Raw genomic sequence first — 16,921 nt, 5'->3', positions numbered from 1 at the left:
TAGCAACACATCCGCCACGCTGATACTCAACATGGGGGCCCCTCAGGGGTGTGTGCTCAGTCCCCTCCTGTACTCCCTGTTCACTCATGACTGTGCGGCCAGGCACGACTCCAACACCAAGTTTGCTGATGACACAACAGCGAAGAGGCAGCCTATAGGGAGGAGATCAGAGACCTGACCGTGCGGTGCAAGGACATCAACCTCTCCCTCAACGTGATCAAGACAAAAGAGATTATTGTGGACTACAGGAAAAGGATCCTCAAAAGGTTTAACAGCACCATCGAGAGCATCCTGACGGGTTGCTTCACTGCCTGGCATGGCAACTGCTCGGTCTCCGACCGCAAGGCACTACAGAGGGTAGTGTGTACGGCCCAGTACATCACCGGGGCCAAGCTTTCTGCCATCCAGGACCTCTATACCAGGCGGTGTCAGGAAGGCCCTAAAAATTGTCAGACTCCAGCCACCCTAGTCATGGACTGTTCTCTCTACTACCGCACGGCAAGTAGTACCGGAGCGCCAAATCTAGGTCCAAGAGGCTTCTGAACAGCTTCTTCCCCCAAGCCATAAGACTCCTGAACAGCTAATCAAATATCTACCCAGACTATTTGCACCCTCCCCGCCACTTTAATAACCCTACCTGCATGGACATATTTCCTCAATTACCTTGTCACCGGTGCCCCCGCACATTGACACATTGACTCTGAACCTGTATATAGCCCTGTTAATATTTACTGCTGCTGTTGAAATATTTGTTTTTCTTATCTCTTAGTTTTAAGAAAATACCTTAAAGTGTGTTAAGGGCTTGTAAGTAAGCATTTCACTCTAAGGTCTACACCTGTTGTATTCGGCGTATTTGACCAATAACGTTTGTTTTGATTTGGTGTTTGCCAAAAGACCATGAGAAACAAGATGATCTTGTCTGATATTGAACTCCTTGGCCTGAATGCCAAGCGTCATGTCTGGAGGAAACCTGGCACCATCCCTACGGTGAAGCATGGTGGTGGCAGCATGCTGTGCAGATGTTTTTCAGCAGCAGGGACTGGGAGACTAGTCAGGATTGAGGGAAAAATGAACAGAGAAAAGTACAGGGAGCCTTCATGAAAACCTGCTCCAGAGCATTCAGGACCTCAGACTGGGGTGATTGTTCACCTTCCAACAGGACAGCGACCCTAAGCACACAGCCAAGACAACGCTGGAGTGGCTTTGGGGCAAGTATCTGAATGTCCTTGAGTGGCCCAGCCAGAGCCTGGACTTGAACATCTCTGCAGAGAACAGAAAATACCTGTGCAGCAACACTCCCCATCCAGCCTGACAGAGCTTGAGGTGCTTCAACAAAGTACTGAGTAAAGGGTTTGAATACTTATGTCAATGTGATATTTCAGTACATTTTTTATAACTGTGCAACATTTTGTTTTGCTTTGTCAATATGGGGTACTGTGTGTAGATTGATGAAAAAAATAGATTTAATACGTTTTAGAGTAACACGGAACCAAAACCGCCTGCGCACGTGCGCCATCGTGCATACATTTATTTTGTCCCCCTACACCAAACGCGATCACGACACGCAGGTTAAAATATCAAAACAAACTCTGAACCAATGATATTAATTTGGGGACAGGTCGAAAAGCATTAAACATGTATGGCAATTTAGCTAGTTTGTTTGCACTTGCTAGCTAATTTGTCCTATTTAGCTAGCTTGCTGTTGCTAGGTAATTTGTCCTGGGATATAAACAGTGAGTTGTTATTTTACCTGAACTGCACAAGGTCCTCTACTCCGACAATTAATCCACACATAAAACGGCCAACCGAATCGTTTCTAGTCATCGCTCCTCCTTCCAGGCTTTTCCATCATTGAAATTATATGGTGATCGCATCTAAACTTTCATAGTATTACCACGACAACCGGCAAAACAGTTCGTCTTTCAATCACCCACGTGGGTATAACCAATGAGGAGATGGCACGTGTGTACCAATGGCACGGGTAAACCAATGAGGAGATGGGAGAGGCAGGACTTTCAGCGCGATCTGCGTCAGAAATAGGAATGATATCTATTTTAGCCCTTGGCAACGCTCGTTGGCGCAATAAGTGAATAACATGGATTTCTAAATTTGTACTTTCCGAATGCACTGTATATCAATGCATTTTTTTGCTGTAAGATACAGTTTGTGTTGTAATATAAGTACTGATCTTTCCTTTTTTATTCTTATTTGTTTGCAGCCCTGGAAGATCCCCATCTTGTTGTGATCATGAGATTATTATGATGAACCATGTCTACAAGGAACGCTTTCCTAAGGTGAGGGGCCAACAGTAGAACTAATAATGCCTTATCGCCTTAACATTTGTCATTTGGTATCAAAACAAAATGCTAATGTCTTACATAAGGTTTATTACACAGTGACAAAAGAGTTGCTCTTTTTTTAGCCACTTCTAAACTTTTTAACCTCTCCGACCACTTTTGCCACCACTTTCTACCACCTTTAAACCTTTTTACCCTCTCTCTCTCTCTCTCTCATGTCCTCTCCTTCTAACCTTTTCCACCCCTCCATGTCTCTAGGCCACGGCCCAGATGGAGGAGAGGATCCAGGAGATCATCCGGACGAGCTCCCCGGAGAGCGTGCTGCCGCTAGCGGACGGTGTGCTGGGGTTCGCCCACCATCAGATCATCGAGCTGGTCCGTGACTGCCTGGAGAAGAGCCGCCTGGGGCACGTCACCTCGCGCTACTTCTGTGAGCTCACCGACAAGCTGGAGAAGCTATTCCAGGAGGTGGGTGACACTATTGGTGCAGCTCAATAATGTTAAGTGGTTACCTTTCCTTGTGTCGTCTACTCCCATATTAATAATCTGGCATAATGAAGGAAAGTAGACGAGGAAAGAAAGCAATGAAGAGTAGTGTGGCGCCACCTGCCCCACTTTAAAATACATCAACCTTTTACCATAGTAATAAGCACAGTGTAATTACAATATCAGTACACATTACTGCATAGGACTTACAATCAAACAGATTCTTTCACGAAAATGATTTGGTTTACAATGCTCTTTTACCTCTACGGTATGCAAAGTCACAAGCACTATTACAAATATAGATATTCTGTATTGCTCATTGTCCTCTCCCCTCATGCAGGCTTACTATGATAATCCCTCCCTCTTACTTAATGGTACTTCCAGTCCCGAGCACTGATCAGCTCACAGGTCTGTATAAAATGTTGAGCGAGTGTGTTCTGTTCTGTGTGTGTATAGTCCACATCCCGGTCGGAGAGCCAGGAGGTGAACTTCATCAAAGAACTGGTAAAGAAGATCCTCATCGTCATCGCCAGGCCAGCGCGCCTCCTGGAATGCCTGGTATGTCTCGCCTGATTGTCACTAGTTAGCTACCAAGCACATGGCAATGACTGCACACTCACACATATTACACTAATTATACTAGGGCCAGGAGTTTTTCCTGACCATGTGGGGTGACTAGACAAATCTCTGGGCATTAATACTAAATATGACTTATTTCTGTCCCATGGCTAATCAGAACTACACAAATGACCATGTAGCTCTATCTCTATGAAACTAGGTTTCAATTATGTGAGTCATTTGACAAACATCCCATCCATGTCTCTGTTGTATAAAGAGGAGGCTTGCGACCTGGTGACGAGCCATACAGATGCAATACATCCTCCTCGTGCTCCTGCTATTGATTGATTGTTACATTATCAACCCAGAGAAAAGCCAACAGCACTCAGACAATGCCTATTGAAACTTAAAACTAAGAGTTCCAGAAGTGTTGTAGTGAAACCTGTGTTGTCCTCTCCTCAGGAGTTTGATCCAGAGGAGTTCTACCATCTGTTGGAAGCTGCCGAGGGTCACGCCAAAGAGGGCCAGGGCATCAAGACTGACATCCCCCGCTACATCATCAGCCAGCTGGGGCTCACACGGGACCCCCTGGAAGGTATGCCAGGTTTGACCTTTTAGGAGTTTGGCAGATAGACAGTGGAGGTGCAGCCAAACATCACACATTCAGATTGAAAAGAGTGCTTTCTGCTGAAAGCTGCAAGGGGCTGTGAACTCATTCCAGTGGTGGCCTGCTTTATTCAAGTAATCAAGACGTTTCTGAGTGTGTAGAAGATAACTTATTTTGTGATGTAAAACCTAAGATGTGCTAGCCTTGATATTCATGTTCTACAGATGACACTGGCTACGTTCCAATTGTTCACCTGTCTCCCAAAGTGTGCCTCATTGATTTAAAAGGAATGGACTGGTGTGAGGAATATGGTGGAAACTCCCTCCAGCCACGCTTGCACCAATCCAATGCTTTTAACAAGATTCGTACGGTCATGAAAATCCTGGACTTTTAAAATGGTGTTTTCCAGGCCGGGAAAAGTTTTGGAAAATGATCAAATCTAAAACGTTTTGGAAAAGTAATGGAAATATATCAAATAGGTAATCTTGATGTACATTTTTTAGGCACAGTTAAAAAAATAAAATAATAATAATAATAAATATCAACATATAAGCCAGGATCGGAATGCACTTTGATTGCTCACATCACATACATGTGTGCGAGAGGAGTGGGCTGTTGCTCAAGGAGAGAGAGACAGTCTAACATTGCAGCGGCAGGCAGGTACGCCTATAAAATATGATAGAGAACAGACTAATAGCTAGGTAGCCAATTCAAAACATATATTGTACCCTGTAATTAACTGTTTTTAACTATTATTAGCATGATTGTTTTCATATCCCTACAACTTTCCACCGACACTCGTGAAGGTCCTACAAAGTTGATTTACTTTCTTGAACAATTCATTTAAACAATTATTTTTGACTGAACAAATTTAATTTCACCATTGTATTAGTTGGGATTCGGTTCAATCTCGATGAATCCAAATAAGTTTGTGAACCGCAAACAGTAATTACATTTTTTTTTATGTGGAGAGAAAGGGGCCAGAGGGCAGGCTGCCTTCTGAGAGTTCGTAGGCGATCGAATAAACTCCCACTTCCTTCAATTCTGCTAGCAAACGTGCAATCTTTGGAAAATAAAATCGATGACCTAGGCGGAAGATTAAACTACCAACGGGACATTCAAAACTGTAATATCTTATGCTTCACGGAGTCGTCGTGGCTGAACGGCGACATTATCAACACACAGCTGGCTGGTTATACGCTGTATCAGCAGGACAGAACAGCGGCGTCTGGTAAGACAAGGGACTATGTATCAGCTGGTTCACGATATCTAAGGAAGTCTCTGATGCTGGCACTAAGACCGCACTGAAGGAGCTGTATTCCGCCATAAGCAAACAGGAAAACACTCACCCAGAGGCAGCGCTCCTAGTAGCCGGGGACTTTAATGCAGGGAAACTTAAATGCGTCTTACCAAATTTCTATCAGCATGTTAAATGTGCAACCAGAGGGAAAAAAACTCTGGACCACCTTTACTCCACACACAGACACTCATACAAAGTTCTCCCTTGCCCTCCATTTGGCAAATCTGACCATAATTCTATCCTCCTGATTCCTGCTTACAAGCTAAAATTAAAGCAGGAAGCACCAGTGATTCAATCAATAAAAAGTGTTGAGATGAAGCAGCTTCTACCCCCAAGCAATCTGATACATTGAATTCAGACTCGATACATCTGTCATCTAACAACAACCACACAACGCTACCTAATTATTAAAACAGAAGTTTTGGTATAAACTGATATTCTTCGTTTACCACCCTTGATTACATAACATTACAACCAAATACATTTTATGCCTTTTGAAATAATTCGCTCATTCAATATATCAAAGATTTTTTTTTTTAAATATCTGTTAACAGGACAGGGCCATGAATTGGAGATTGTAAACATGAGTGAAAAATGCCCTTTAAGTAAAATCCATATCCCATTAAAATTCTAAAAACAGCTGAAAATGATAAGGATTCCATCATAACCGTCCTCACTGATACCAGAGAGGATGCTCTCACCCGTAGGCTCCATTGCTGATGAGTTTGTTCATCTCAAAGTCCATCTCGCAGGGCTTTCGTTCGTGATCGCAGGGCCGCGTTCAGACTGATCTAGTGTGTAATCATTAGTCCAACAGTTGCAACGAGAGTTTCTGTTGGGTAAATTCAGTTATGTTTTTCCCCGTTCCGTTTGCTTCTGTTTAAGAAATGTTTTTAAACAGAATTGGCGGACTGAATACACCCCTGATCACACGCAAACGGTTCCCTTTCAGAGCCACATACAAACAGCTCGGTGTAGTCCTTCTTGCATCTACGTGCTCTCCTCCTCTCACCTTTTGCCTTAGCTTGTGGACTTCAATGAACATCAGCTGTCTGTGACCATGCAAAAAACCTTTCAAAGCCAAACCTTCATATCATAACCGCTACACACAGCCTATATCATTGTCACAATATTAGTTAACGTCAAGTCAACATAGCTACTAGAACGTGTTAGTAAACCCGCTACAATCATGCAGGATAGTCAGTAAGCAGTTTAGCAGTTACACCGGCAGGCTCTGTTAACAATAAAATTAATAAAACCAAAAGCTTACCTTGACTTGGAAGAGTTCCTTGTGTTGGATAGTCATAGCCAGCTAGCGAACATAGCATCTCTCTGTTTGAGCCGGGTGTTTGAGTAGGCTAAACTAGCTAGCTGCATTTGCTAGCTAAGTGAAAGTAAAAAAAAATATATAAATTATATTGAAATATAGCTAGCCCTTTCTTGCTCCTCCATTTTTGAAGAAATTATTTTGTTCAGATTTTTTCTCTGAGTCAATTACTCACCACATTTTATGCAGTGCAGTGCTAGCTAGATGTAGCCGATGCTTTCAGTACTAGATTCAATCTCTGACCCTTTGATTGGGTGGACAACATGTCAGGTCATGCTTCAAGAGCTCTGATAGGTTTGAGGATGCCCATTGGAAGTTGCCATAATTACTGTGTAAGTCTATGGAAGGTGGTGAGAACCATGAGCATCCTAGGCTTTATATTGAAGTCAATGTACCCAGAGTAGGGTGGAAGCTTACTGTCCTCCGGTTACAACATGGTGCTACCTACAGAGTGCTGTTGAGGCTACTGTAGACCTTCATTGCAAAACAGTGTTTTTTAATCAATTATTCAGTGAGGTGAATAGATTGTATTGTATATCATCCAATCACTTCTCACACTTTGTTCTCGAAGCACCTGTCAACGCTACATTGATGACCTGATGAGAATATAAGCATACGATTTCTGATCGTGAATCTACTTAACCCAACCAGTTTCATCAGATTGCTACAGCATAAATTGGTTTCTTGATCTCGTTTCAGTGGAGGAGAGGAATCATCTGCAAATCATTTATCACATTTTAATTAACGTTAACGTCCTCGTAAAACTCCCTCCGTAATGTACTGAGAGAAAATACTTGTACGATAATTGAAAAAAATCCTAATTATGTTTTCGATATTGGTCTTTAACGTTTTGAAAGCATTGCTGGAGCAGAAAATAATTTTTAGATAAGATGAAGGACTTCTAGTTCTTCTGTAGTAGTAATACAAGTACCAGCTACCCAATGACCAAAATATTGTCAGCGTTACAGCTAACTTTTCTAGCAATAACTAGCAAGGCTAATATAACTAGCAAGGCTAATATAACAAGAATAGAGAGGTTTTAAAATGGCGGCGAAGAGTAATGTCCTGTACTGAACTGACTGCCATCCTAATGTGCCTCTCCTCTCTCCACTCAAACCCCAGCGTTCATTCTGACTAATTAGGAACGAATGGTCTCCCTATAGAGCTGAAACAGATTGACACAGACTGGCTCACTAACCTCCGTCCTCATTGGCCAATGTCTCTTGACTCATTTCCCCTGGGCCTATCCTGTGTGTTTTTCTTTCCCAGTAGCCTGGAGTGCTGGAAGCAGCCTCCTAGGCAGGGACAGATGCTAAGTTACATTAGAAATTTGTTTAGGGTCACTGTTGGGACGACCGAACAACCCACTCCTGATTCGCTAGCTCCTGCTGTTCATACAGCGCTGATGTGAGGGTATGCACACACACCCGAATGTACATGCAAGAGACACACGCACACACAGGAGTGTTCTGGAGTTGTGGTTTTCTTAATGGATGTCCGACATGTGTTTATGTTGCTGCCTCTTCTGGTTTCCATGTCATTTCCCTGTTTCTGTTTCTTAACTGCCAAATAAAGAAAGAGTGTTAATATATAGTACTCTCTATAGGCTTTGACTAAATGTTGGAGTATATAGAAGACATCTGGATTCAAAGGGCACTGTTTTGTGTCTGAAGGTGAAAATGCTGAAATGGCGAAGTTGAATGAAATGCTGACATGTTGTTTCTCTCTGTCCTGCTCCTATAGAAATTGCTCAGATGACCAGTTATGATAGTGGGATAGCTGAAACACCCGAGACAGATGACTCTGTGAGTATTCAGCATATTTTATTCAAGTTTTTAGTTGCAGGTTAGATGTATTTCAGTAGAATAAAGTTTCTCATGTCCTCCCAGTCCCAGAGTCTGAAAGCGGCCCTGCGATCCCGACGAAAGCCCTGCGAGATGGACTTTGAGATGAACAAACTCATCAGCAACGGAGCCTACGGGTGAGAGCATCATCTCTGCTATCAGTGAGGACGGTTATGATGGAATTCTAATCTGTTTCAGCTGTTATTTAGTGTTTGAATGGGGTATGTGATTTGGGTTTACACAAAGGACATTTTTCACTTATGTTTACCATCTCCAATTCATGGACCTGTCCTGTTTTCTTCCTAAGCCATGATTACGTCTACCACGGGACTGACAGATTGTGTTCCCCCTCATCAGAGCTATGAATGTGTGATTTCAATCCATCTTTAGAGAGTACAGGTAACTGCCAAAATAAAGGAAACACTTGAGTAAATGAGGAATACAAAGTATATTGAAAGCAGGTGCTTCCACACAGGTGTGTTTCCTGAGTTAATTAAGCAATTCATCTCCCATAATGCTTAGGGTCATGTATAAAAATGCCCATTTGGCCATAATTTTGGCTGCCATGACTTTGAAAGAGGGGTCTCAAAGGAACATAGGGAGTTTAAATGGTGTGTGTCTGTCATCAGATCTCAACCCAATTGAACACTTATGAGAGATTCTGGAGCGGTACCTGAGACAGCTTTTTCCACCGCCATTAACAAAAAAACAAATGATGGAATTTATTGTGGAAGTATGGTGTCGCCATAGAGATCCTATTAAATTACTATTCTAATTCCTAATTATATGATTGTCGCATCCCTTCAATAGTTCCAGACACTTGTAGAATGCCAAGGCACATTGAAGCTGTTCTGCTGACTAGTGGCCCAACACCCTATTAAGACACTTTGTTGGTGTTTTCTTTATTTTGGCAGTTACCTGCATATGACTAACAATGTCATTCTCTGACCGAGCAATATATGCTTGATTTACCTAAGCCTGAACTGTGTGTCTGATGTATTGTCTTCTCTCTAACAGGGCTGTGTATCTGGTGCGCCACAAGGAGACCAAGCAGCGCTTTGCCATGAAGAAGATCAACAAACAGAACCTGATGCTGAGGAACCAGATCCAGCAGGCGTTTGTGGAAAGAGACATCCTGACCTTCGCTGAGAACCCCTTCGTGGTCTCAATGTTCTGCTCCTTTGAAACACGACGACACCTCTGCATGGTCATGGAGTATGTGGAAGGTAGGCAGCCATTATTTTTTCCTTACTTTTTCTTTCTTACCAAAACTGTGGAAGACAGGAAGCTCACCAGGGGGATAAACTGCTCTAGAAATACTGGTTAATGTTGTTCAGCCCTATTATTTACCAAAAGTATTACCAATTTTCAGTTGGGATTAATCATATGTTGAATGTACTTAATTGTAGTATACAGTATTTTATTGTCAGAATTAACTCAGTAAGACAATTCTGTGTCTGTATGCCATTAGGCGGTGACTGTGCCAACCTGCTGAAGAACATGGGCCCCCTGCCTGTGGACATGGCCAAGATGTACTTTGCTGAGACGGTGCTGGCTCTGGAGTACCTCCACAACTATGGCATCGTCCACAGGGACCTCAAACCAGACAAGTCAGTCTCTATTATCTCTATAGTATAGTCAGCTACTATCACTGGGAATGTAGATAGATAGTCTAATCTCAGATCTGTTAGTGCTGTCTTACCCTAGTAAGACATGTCATAGTAGTTGGCAAGACTGCATGAACAGATCTGTTTAGACACTCTTCAGACTGCTGATCTTTGTTTTTAAAATAGTCACAGTCACTTTGGTCATTGATGTCTATCAATCACATTTATTTTATGAAGCCCTTTATACATGAGCAGTTGTCACAAAGTGCTTTACAGATACCTAGCCTAAATTCCCAAAGAGCAAGCAAAGCAGTCACTCATTTACTTATTGTATTCTGAGCCAGATTTGGAGATCTATTTTCATTGGTATCTATGTGATGCTTGTGTGTTTCTCCCCCACCCCCCAGTCTGTTGGTGACCTCCATGGGTCACATCAAGCTGACAGACTTTGGGCTGTCCAAGGTGGGCCTGATGAACATGACCACTAACCTGTATGAGGGACACATAGAGAAGGACGCCCGAGAGTTCTCTGATAAACAGGTACAGTGTGTGGAGATGGATTGGCATTCTACCTACAGTATAGGCCAGTCTTTCTCACTCATTTATAGTTTCTCATAATTAAAACAAGCAAGCAGAGAGAACATGACCATTATGGTATCCAGTTTGAACACTGTTTGACATGCTCAGACTGAATACCTACAGATTTCAGGTTATTGTTTATCAAATATGACAGTTTCAAGCCTCACCGTTTCACCAAAACGTACTACTAGTACCTGTTGCCTTCTGTCTGTGTCTGTAGGTGTGTGGGACCCCAGAGTACATCGCTCCAGAGGTGATCCTTAGACAGGGTTATGGGAAACCAGTGGACTGGTGGGCCATGGGCATCATCCTCTATGAGTTCCTGGTGGGCTGCGTACCCTTCTTTGGAGACACACCAGAAGAACTGTTCGGACAGGTCATCAGTGGTCAGTCTCACTCTTTTTGAGTTGACATTTAGGGCGAATCCTAAATTCCAATTATGTTGAAATTTCACTTACCATTGACATCAATGCATGACTAAGTAGGATAAAAATCTGAAGGCCTTTATCCCCAGTGAATGGGAAAGATTGGCAATATCTAACTAAATAGTATGGAATTGGATGGTGCCAATCTTTCCGATTTATTTGGGATCAAGGCATGTTATGCACAAAACCGATTGTGTGGGATATGGCTCTACATTAGAACTAAAGACATTTCTCAAGTTCCAATTGATGTTAACTTCCTTATGGCTGTTGTGTTAAAGCCTTTTTACATTTACAGCACATTATGCTGAATAAAGGAATAAGACTTAAAAAAAATGTCAGCAGTGGAAATTCTTAGAGAGGAGTCTATACAGGGAACCTCAGAGAGCCCCCTCTATCTATCCTATGAAATTGAATGGTGTGCTTTGACAGATTTGGTGTGCTCTATATTGTGCAAAATTCCTTATGGCCATTATTTTCTAGCCATTTTAAGTGTATAGCACAGACATGGTGTATTCGCCTACTTGTTCTATGCAACAAATAAGAAAATATTGTTTAAAATGTCAGCATGCGATGTTCTTTGTAAACTGATCCTTTACACATAAGCTCGATCTATCCTATGTTAATTAATGTGGTGCCATGACAGATTTGGTGTGCTCTCCATCATACCAGACCATAGGGACCCAGTGTTAATTAAAGGGCTCTGAACACACTGAGCTGAATGCCACGCTGCTCAGGCCTGAGGGCCACCATGCATATTCATGCCCCACTCCCAAATTTGATTAAAATGGGGGCCTCATGGCGCCAAAGAGACAACCGTGGTATGGCACAGATTCTACTGGTTTGGTGTACACTAGTATTTCTCAACTGTTGCTAGCGGTCTACACCGGTCAAACACACATGAACAGACTCAAACAGACACATTGATGTACACACACAAACATGCAGACACAAGGATTTTTTTATCACATCATTATAATTTTTTTCAGACCTGGATAACACATTATTTTAGTACTGGAGAACAGACACTAATGAATTGAATTTCTCATCCTTGAGGTAGTGAAGGTTGTCAATAATAAACATAATGCCCTTTGTCTAAGGAAGTGCACAATAGCATTCATTAATCAGATTATAATTGTGGGACTGTTAAAACTGTGGCTTACTGCTAGCTAACTCAGTATGTGTTGTCTATGGGATATTGCTAACTGCTAGCTAACTCAGTATGTGTTGTCTATGGGAAATTGCTAACTGCTAGCTAACGCAGTTCATGTTGTTTCTGGGATATTACTAAGTGCTAACGAACTGAGTATGTGTTGTTTCCCAGATGAGATCAACTGGCCGGAGGGAGAGGACGCTCCCCCTGCTGACTCCCAGGAACTGATCACCCTCCTACTTAGACAGAACCCCCTGGAGAGGATGGGCACAGGTAGTCACAAGTTGTGCACAACACATGCAACACACACAAATACCATTTTCACACTACTGAGCCAAGCCAAGCTGTACTGGGCTGGCCTGGTTTCACATTCACCATAGTTGATGGAACCGTGCTGGAAAGAACGAAGTGTAAAGAACCTACAGTTCTGGCACATTTATGTGGGTTACTTTTAGTTTGTTGAAACTCAGCACAGGGCACAAAGGAAACTTTTTACTGTTAAGAGGTTTACAACCAGTTTATCTCCCCTCGGATATAATAGTCCAGGTACAGACAGTGGTATATTCCCATAACTGCCCATGTGCCTTCTCATCACATACAGAGGGATAAATTGGGTCAACCAAATAGGCGAAACAGTTTATCACATAAGAATGCTACCTTGTAAATGGGCCCCCTCAGGAATGTCGACCTGGGCAAGGTCACGCATCATCAGCATCTGCGGATTGTAAACATGGTCCCTGACCGAAGACCACGGGCCGCCCACTGTTTGACTACGTCTAAAATGGCACCCTATATAGCACATAGGGCTCTGGTCAAAAGTAGTGCAGCATAGGGAATAGTGGGCCATTTAGGATGTAGACTTTGTCTCCTGCGTAGCAGATTCAATCTAATCAGGTTACACAGGACTGCATTCATCAGAGCCAATCCCCTGGGTCGAGTCGAACCATTCAGCAGGCGGCCCTCCGTCTCTTCCTCAAAGGTCACCGGCAGGAAATTGCACTGCATAATTTATGGCCGGTGATACGACTTTTGGGTGCCAGCCAATGATAAAGCGAGGAAGTAATGTTAGCGTCTGCACTTCTTCCTTTTGTGTTGGGGCAGTGCCACCGCTGTCCAATGTCAACCTTTATCTTGGATGGAGCGGAAGTGTGTTTGAGTGCGTTTGTAGTGTGTGCATTCACTAGGCTTTTGTGTGCAAGATATCTGTGTATCTGTGTCTATGTGTTCTTAATGTGTACTGCATGTCCATCCATCCTTAGGTGGTGCATATGAGGTGAAGCACCACCAGTTCTTCCACACTCTGGACTGGGACAGTCTGCTGAGACAGAAGGCTGAGTTCATCCCTCAGCTGGAGTCAGAGGACGACACCAGCTACTTTGACAGTAAGTTTACTTCCTGCTCTCAAAATGTACACTAACCTATACTATAGAATACAGCCACTTCAAAGGTGAAAGTTAGTAAAGATGGTAACTAATGTTTTATCCCCACAGCTCGATCAGATAGGTACCATCACTTGGAGACAGAGGAAGAAGAGGAGGATACCAATGATGAAGACTTCAACGTGGAGCTACGTCAGTTCTCGTCCTGTTCTCACAGATTCTCTAAAGTGGGTTGTCTTTCTCTTTGTACCTTTCTCTCTCTGTCTATCTCCCCCCCACACTCCAACCCCCCCTCTCTCGCTGTCAATATCTCCCCCCACTCTACCCGCCCCTCCTCTCTCTGTCTTGATAAATTACAAAAGATTCGCTCAAGATATTACTGCTTACTGACTTCCATATTACTCCATATGATTGAAAAACAATGGTGGATCAATGAGGTAGTTACCCTCAACAGAAAATGTATGTAGTTCATACAAATTTCTGCAGCTTTCAATGAAAACCCAACATGATAGATTTTTGGTCCATAACATTCTTTGCGTCTTTCCCCCCTTCAGCATGTTATGTAGAGCTCGGCTTTGCATAAATTTTCTGCTGCAAATCAGATCTATTTTGGTAGAACTTAGAACACAATGCAAACACACACACAGACCTGCACACATTGTTGTGCTGCATTGCAGTACGCTCTGCCTCAGAAGGCACTTTGTGTATTATTTTCAGAGGCAGAAGAATGTCTCAGAGGAAGAGTTTTTGTTCAGTTACCTACCTAGATCTTTTTGAGTTTTTGTTACCCACCAGTTTTTTGTGCACAGCCTGATAGTCTAACCCGTGGCTAACCAGTGGCTGCTGCCACTATTTTGGAACCACTGACTGTGGTTTCTATGGTATCAGACTCTGTGTCCCAATACTAACTGGATATATTGATGATGTTGTTTAGGTGTAGTAATCTTGTCCTCTATGAGGAAAGACTGTAAAGTCTGTCTGTGTGTCTGTCCCTGCATGGTGTCCAGGTATGTAGCCCTCTACACTCGTACCCATATACGGGTTGAAAATTGAACATTTGGGCACTGATAAACGACTAAATTGGAACACAGTGGAAGTATAGTAACATGCTATAAATTAGGGCTGTGACAATACCAGTATCAAAGTCTTCTGTTCCAAGGCAAAAATGAAAACGCGAAGCAGATCAAACTCTTTGGTCCTTTAAAAACCTGCTGTATGTCAAATATTGTGTGCTTATAGTTTGGAAAATAAATACATGTGACTCTGGATGACGTTTGTTTCCAACATTAGGGCTGTTTTTCTGAAGAAGTCAAATCCGCTTTGTGTTTTGTTTCTTTGCCACGATACTAACGAGTATCGCGATACTGGTATCATCCTGGCCCTACTATACATAACTTCAGAGCTCTGGCTCTGTGCTTCACAGCTCTGTATGGGTTTTGACTGACAGCCATTCTGAACTTGAGCACAGCACATGACAAGAAGTTGCCCCATCCCTCCCTCTCATTGGGCAACTTTTGCAAATGTTTTGTTGTCTGAGTGAGGGAAATACTGTAAATTTAAGAGGACTCAATGTATTTTGAAAGATGTTGAGGATTATAATAAATACCTCTGTCATACAAGCAAGCCAAACACACATTGAGTCTAAATGTGCACTTTACATTTCCATATAACTCGTCATATACAGTGTCAACGTTTATGATCACTATGTTTGATGTACAGTTACAAGATGACATATCCTGGGTTGTTCTGAACAGCAGGAGCCTATGTTTGTCTATTGTGAAGAAAATGCACCGCGGCTCATGCACCTGAATGCACTCATGACTCATTTCTATGCACACCAAAATTACCATCTGTTTCTCTGAATTGCATCGTGAAGCCTAAAACTGTAATATCATATTTTATAACTTAGCTAGTCATGTTGGCAATCGATCAGGCTTTCAAATTGCACGATTTCTAATGGATCATTGTGTGATGGCGGGGATGCAGGGTTGAGTCCCAAACAAAATAACTACAAGTGCACTTGCTCTAGTTCGGGTGTCAAACTCATTCCATGGATGGCTGAGTGTCTGCATGTTTACGCTCCTCCCTTGTACTTGATTGATGAATCATGGTCACTAATTAGTAAAGAACTCCCCTCACCTGATTGTTTAGGTCTTAATTGAAAGGAGAGACAAACAATCTTCAGACACTTGGCCCTCTATGGAATGAGTTTGACACCCTTGCTCTAAATCCTCAACAATACAGCTAAGAAAGAGAAAAAAACACCTTATAGTTTGTCATCCTTGAGTCAGAAAGTGCATCGAAATTACTTAGCACACTTTGGAGACACCAGTTAGTCCTCTCATCAAACCCTTGTAATTTCTTTGTCTTATGTTGCAACTTCCTCAATTATCAAGGAATATTCTCATGTTACTTAATGTATTCTCAGATTTCATTATCAACAAATGCAGCAAAAGTCAAATTAACAGTGTAATGTTTGGATTCAGTCTTGTCAGGTGAACTGTTATCCTCAACTTTGGCGTAATAATTTCCCCATAATCTCCAAGCTGTTCCCTTTCAATTGCTACCATATTTATGCATATGCATTTCTTCTGTAAGAAACATTTCAATTTAGCCCTATCCATATAGGCCAATTCCCAGGAGTGTAAATGGTTAACTGTTTGTCTGTCTGTGTAGGTGTACAGCAGCTTGGACCTGTCCCGTGGCCAGCTGGAGGGGAAGGGAGAGCCTGAGGAGAAGAAGAGTGAGAGCCCTCTGACTGTAGACTCTCTGAGCTGGACACCGGAGTTCACTGAAATGTACGCTATACTCAAACTATCTATTGTTTTCACACACTTTTGGTATTATTTAAGTTCCCCGACTATTGCAGGGTCTCGGAATACCTTAAGACAAAGATGGCGGTGCATAACCTGCTTATATTAACCCATTTTGTCAGTACAACATCTATAATAGTTAGCTAGTATGTTCTGAATGTTTTTTCTGATGGGGGTTGATATTTATCCATTTCTCCTTTCTCCCCCCCAGGCCCTCCCTCACCCAATCCTCAGACACAGAGAGCCCCAGCATGGGCCCTCGCCCGCCCGGCCTTCTCCCCAAGTTCGCCATCTCAGCTGAGGACGGAGACGAGGAGTCCCTGGCCCTAAGGGACCCCACCAAGTTGGCCTTCTCCATAGAAGAGGATGAGGCTGATGCAACCACCCCCGGGAGCACCCACAGCGGGGCTACTCTCTCTGGTATGGAGGCCTCGAGCACTGGTTAAAGCTGGTAGAAGATGTAGGGATAGTGTTAAAGAATTGGCATCATGTTGGCTGTTGAAGACTGGTTTAGCTGATATTCAAGAGCAGAAGAGTAATGATACGGGT

The 16,921-nt window shown here is 42.8% G+C and overlaps 1 protein-coding gene across 7 annotated transcripts in view; it reads left to right on the top strand.

Moving 5' to 3' along the window:
- The window catches only part of LOC129818327 (microtubule-associated serine/threonine-protein kinase 3-like), a 170,842-nt gene that overhangs the window by 140,978 nt on the left and 12,943 nt on the right, over positions 1–16,921 (top strand). For all 7 annotated transcript variants that reach the window (XM_055874103.1, XM_055874102.1, XM_055874101.1 and 4 more), the window contains 15 exons: positions 2,219–2,294; positions 2,556–2,765; positions 3,240–3,341; positions 3,804–3,936; positions 8,319–8,380; positions 8,465–8,556; positions 9,437–9,645; positions 9,891–10,029; positions 10,434–10,566; positions 10,826–10,991; positions 12,352–12,453; positions 13,440–13,562; positions 13,671–13,786; positions 16,236–16,357; positions 16,584–16,792. In XM_055874103.1, coding sequence (XP_055730078.1) covers positions 2,219–2,294; positions 2,556–2,765; positions 3,240–3,341; positions 3,804–3,936; positions 8,319–8,380; positions 8,465–8,556; positions 9,437–9,645; positions 9,891–10,029; positions 10,434–10,566; positions 10,826–10,991; positions 12,352–12,453; positions 13,440–13,562; positions 13,671–13,786; positions 16,236–16,357; positions 16,584–16,792 — 1,994 coding nt within the window. The remainder of the gene's footprint in view (positions 1–2,218; positions 2,295–2,555; positions 2,766–3,239; positions 3,342–3,803; positions 3,937–8,318; positions 8,381–8,464; positions 8,557–9,436; positions 9,646–9,890; positions 10,030–10,433; positions 10,567–10,825; positions 10,992–12,351; positions 12,454–13,439; positions 13,563–13,670; positions 13,787–16,235; positions 16,358–16,583; positions 16,793–16,921) is intronic.

This window comes from Salvelinus fontinalis, chromosome 21 (genome assembly GCF_029448725.1).
Source record: "Salvelinus fontinalis isolate EN_2023a chromosome 21, ASM2944872v1, whole genome shotgun sequence".
In the NCBI taxonomy this organism is placed as follows: domain Eukaryota; kingdom Metazoa; phylum Chordata; class Actinopteri; order Salmoniformes; family Salmonidae; genus Salvelinus; species Salvelinus fontinalis.
The sequence above is the reverse complement of the archived record's forward strand: the minus strand, read 5'-3'. Positions and strand labels throughout refer to the sequence as shown.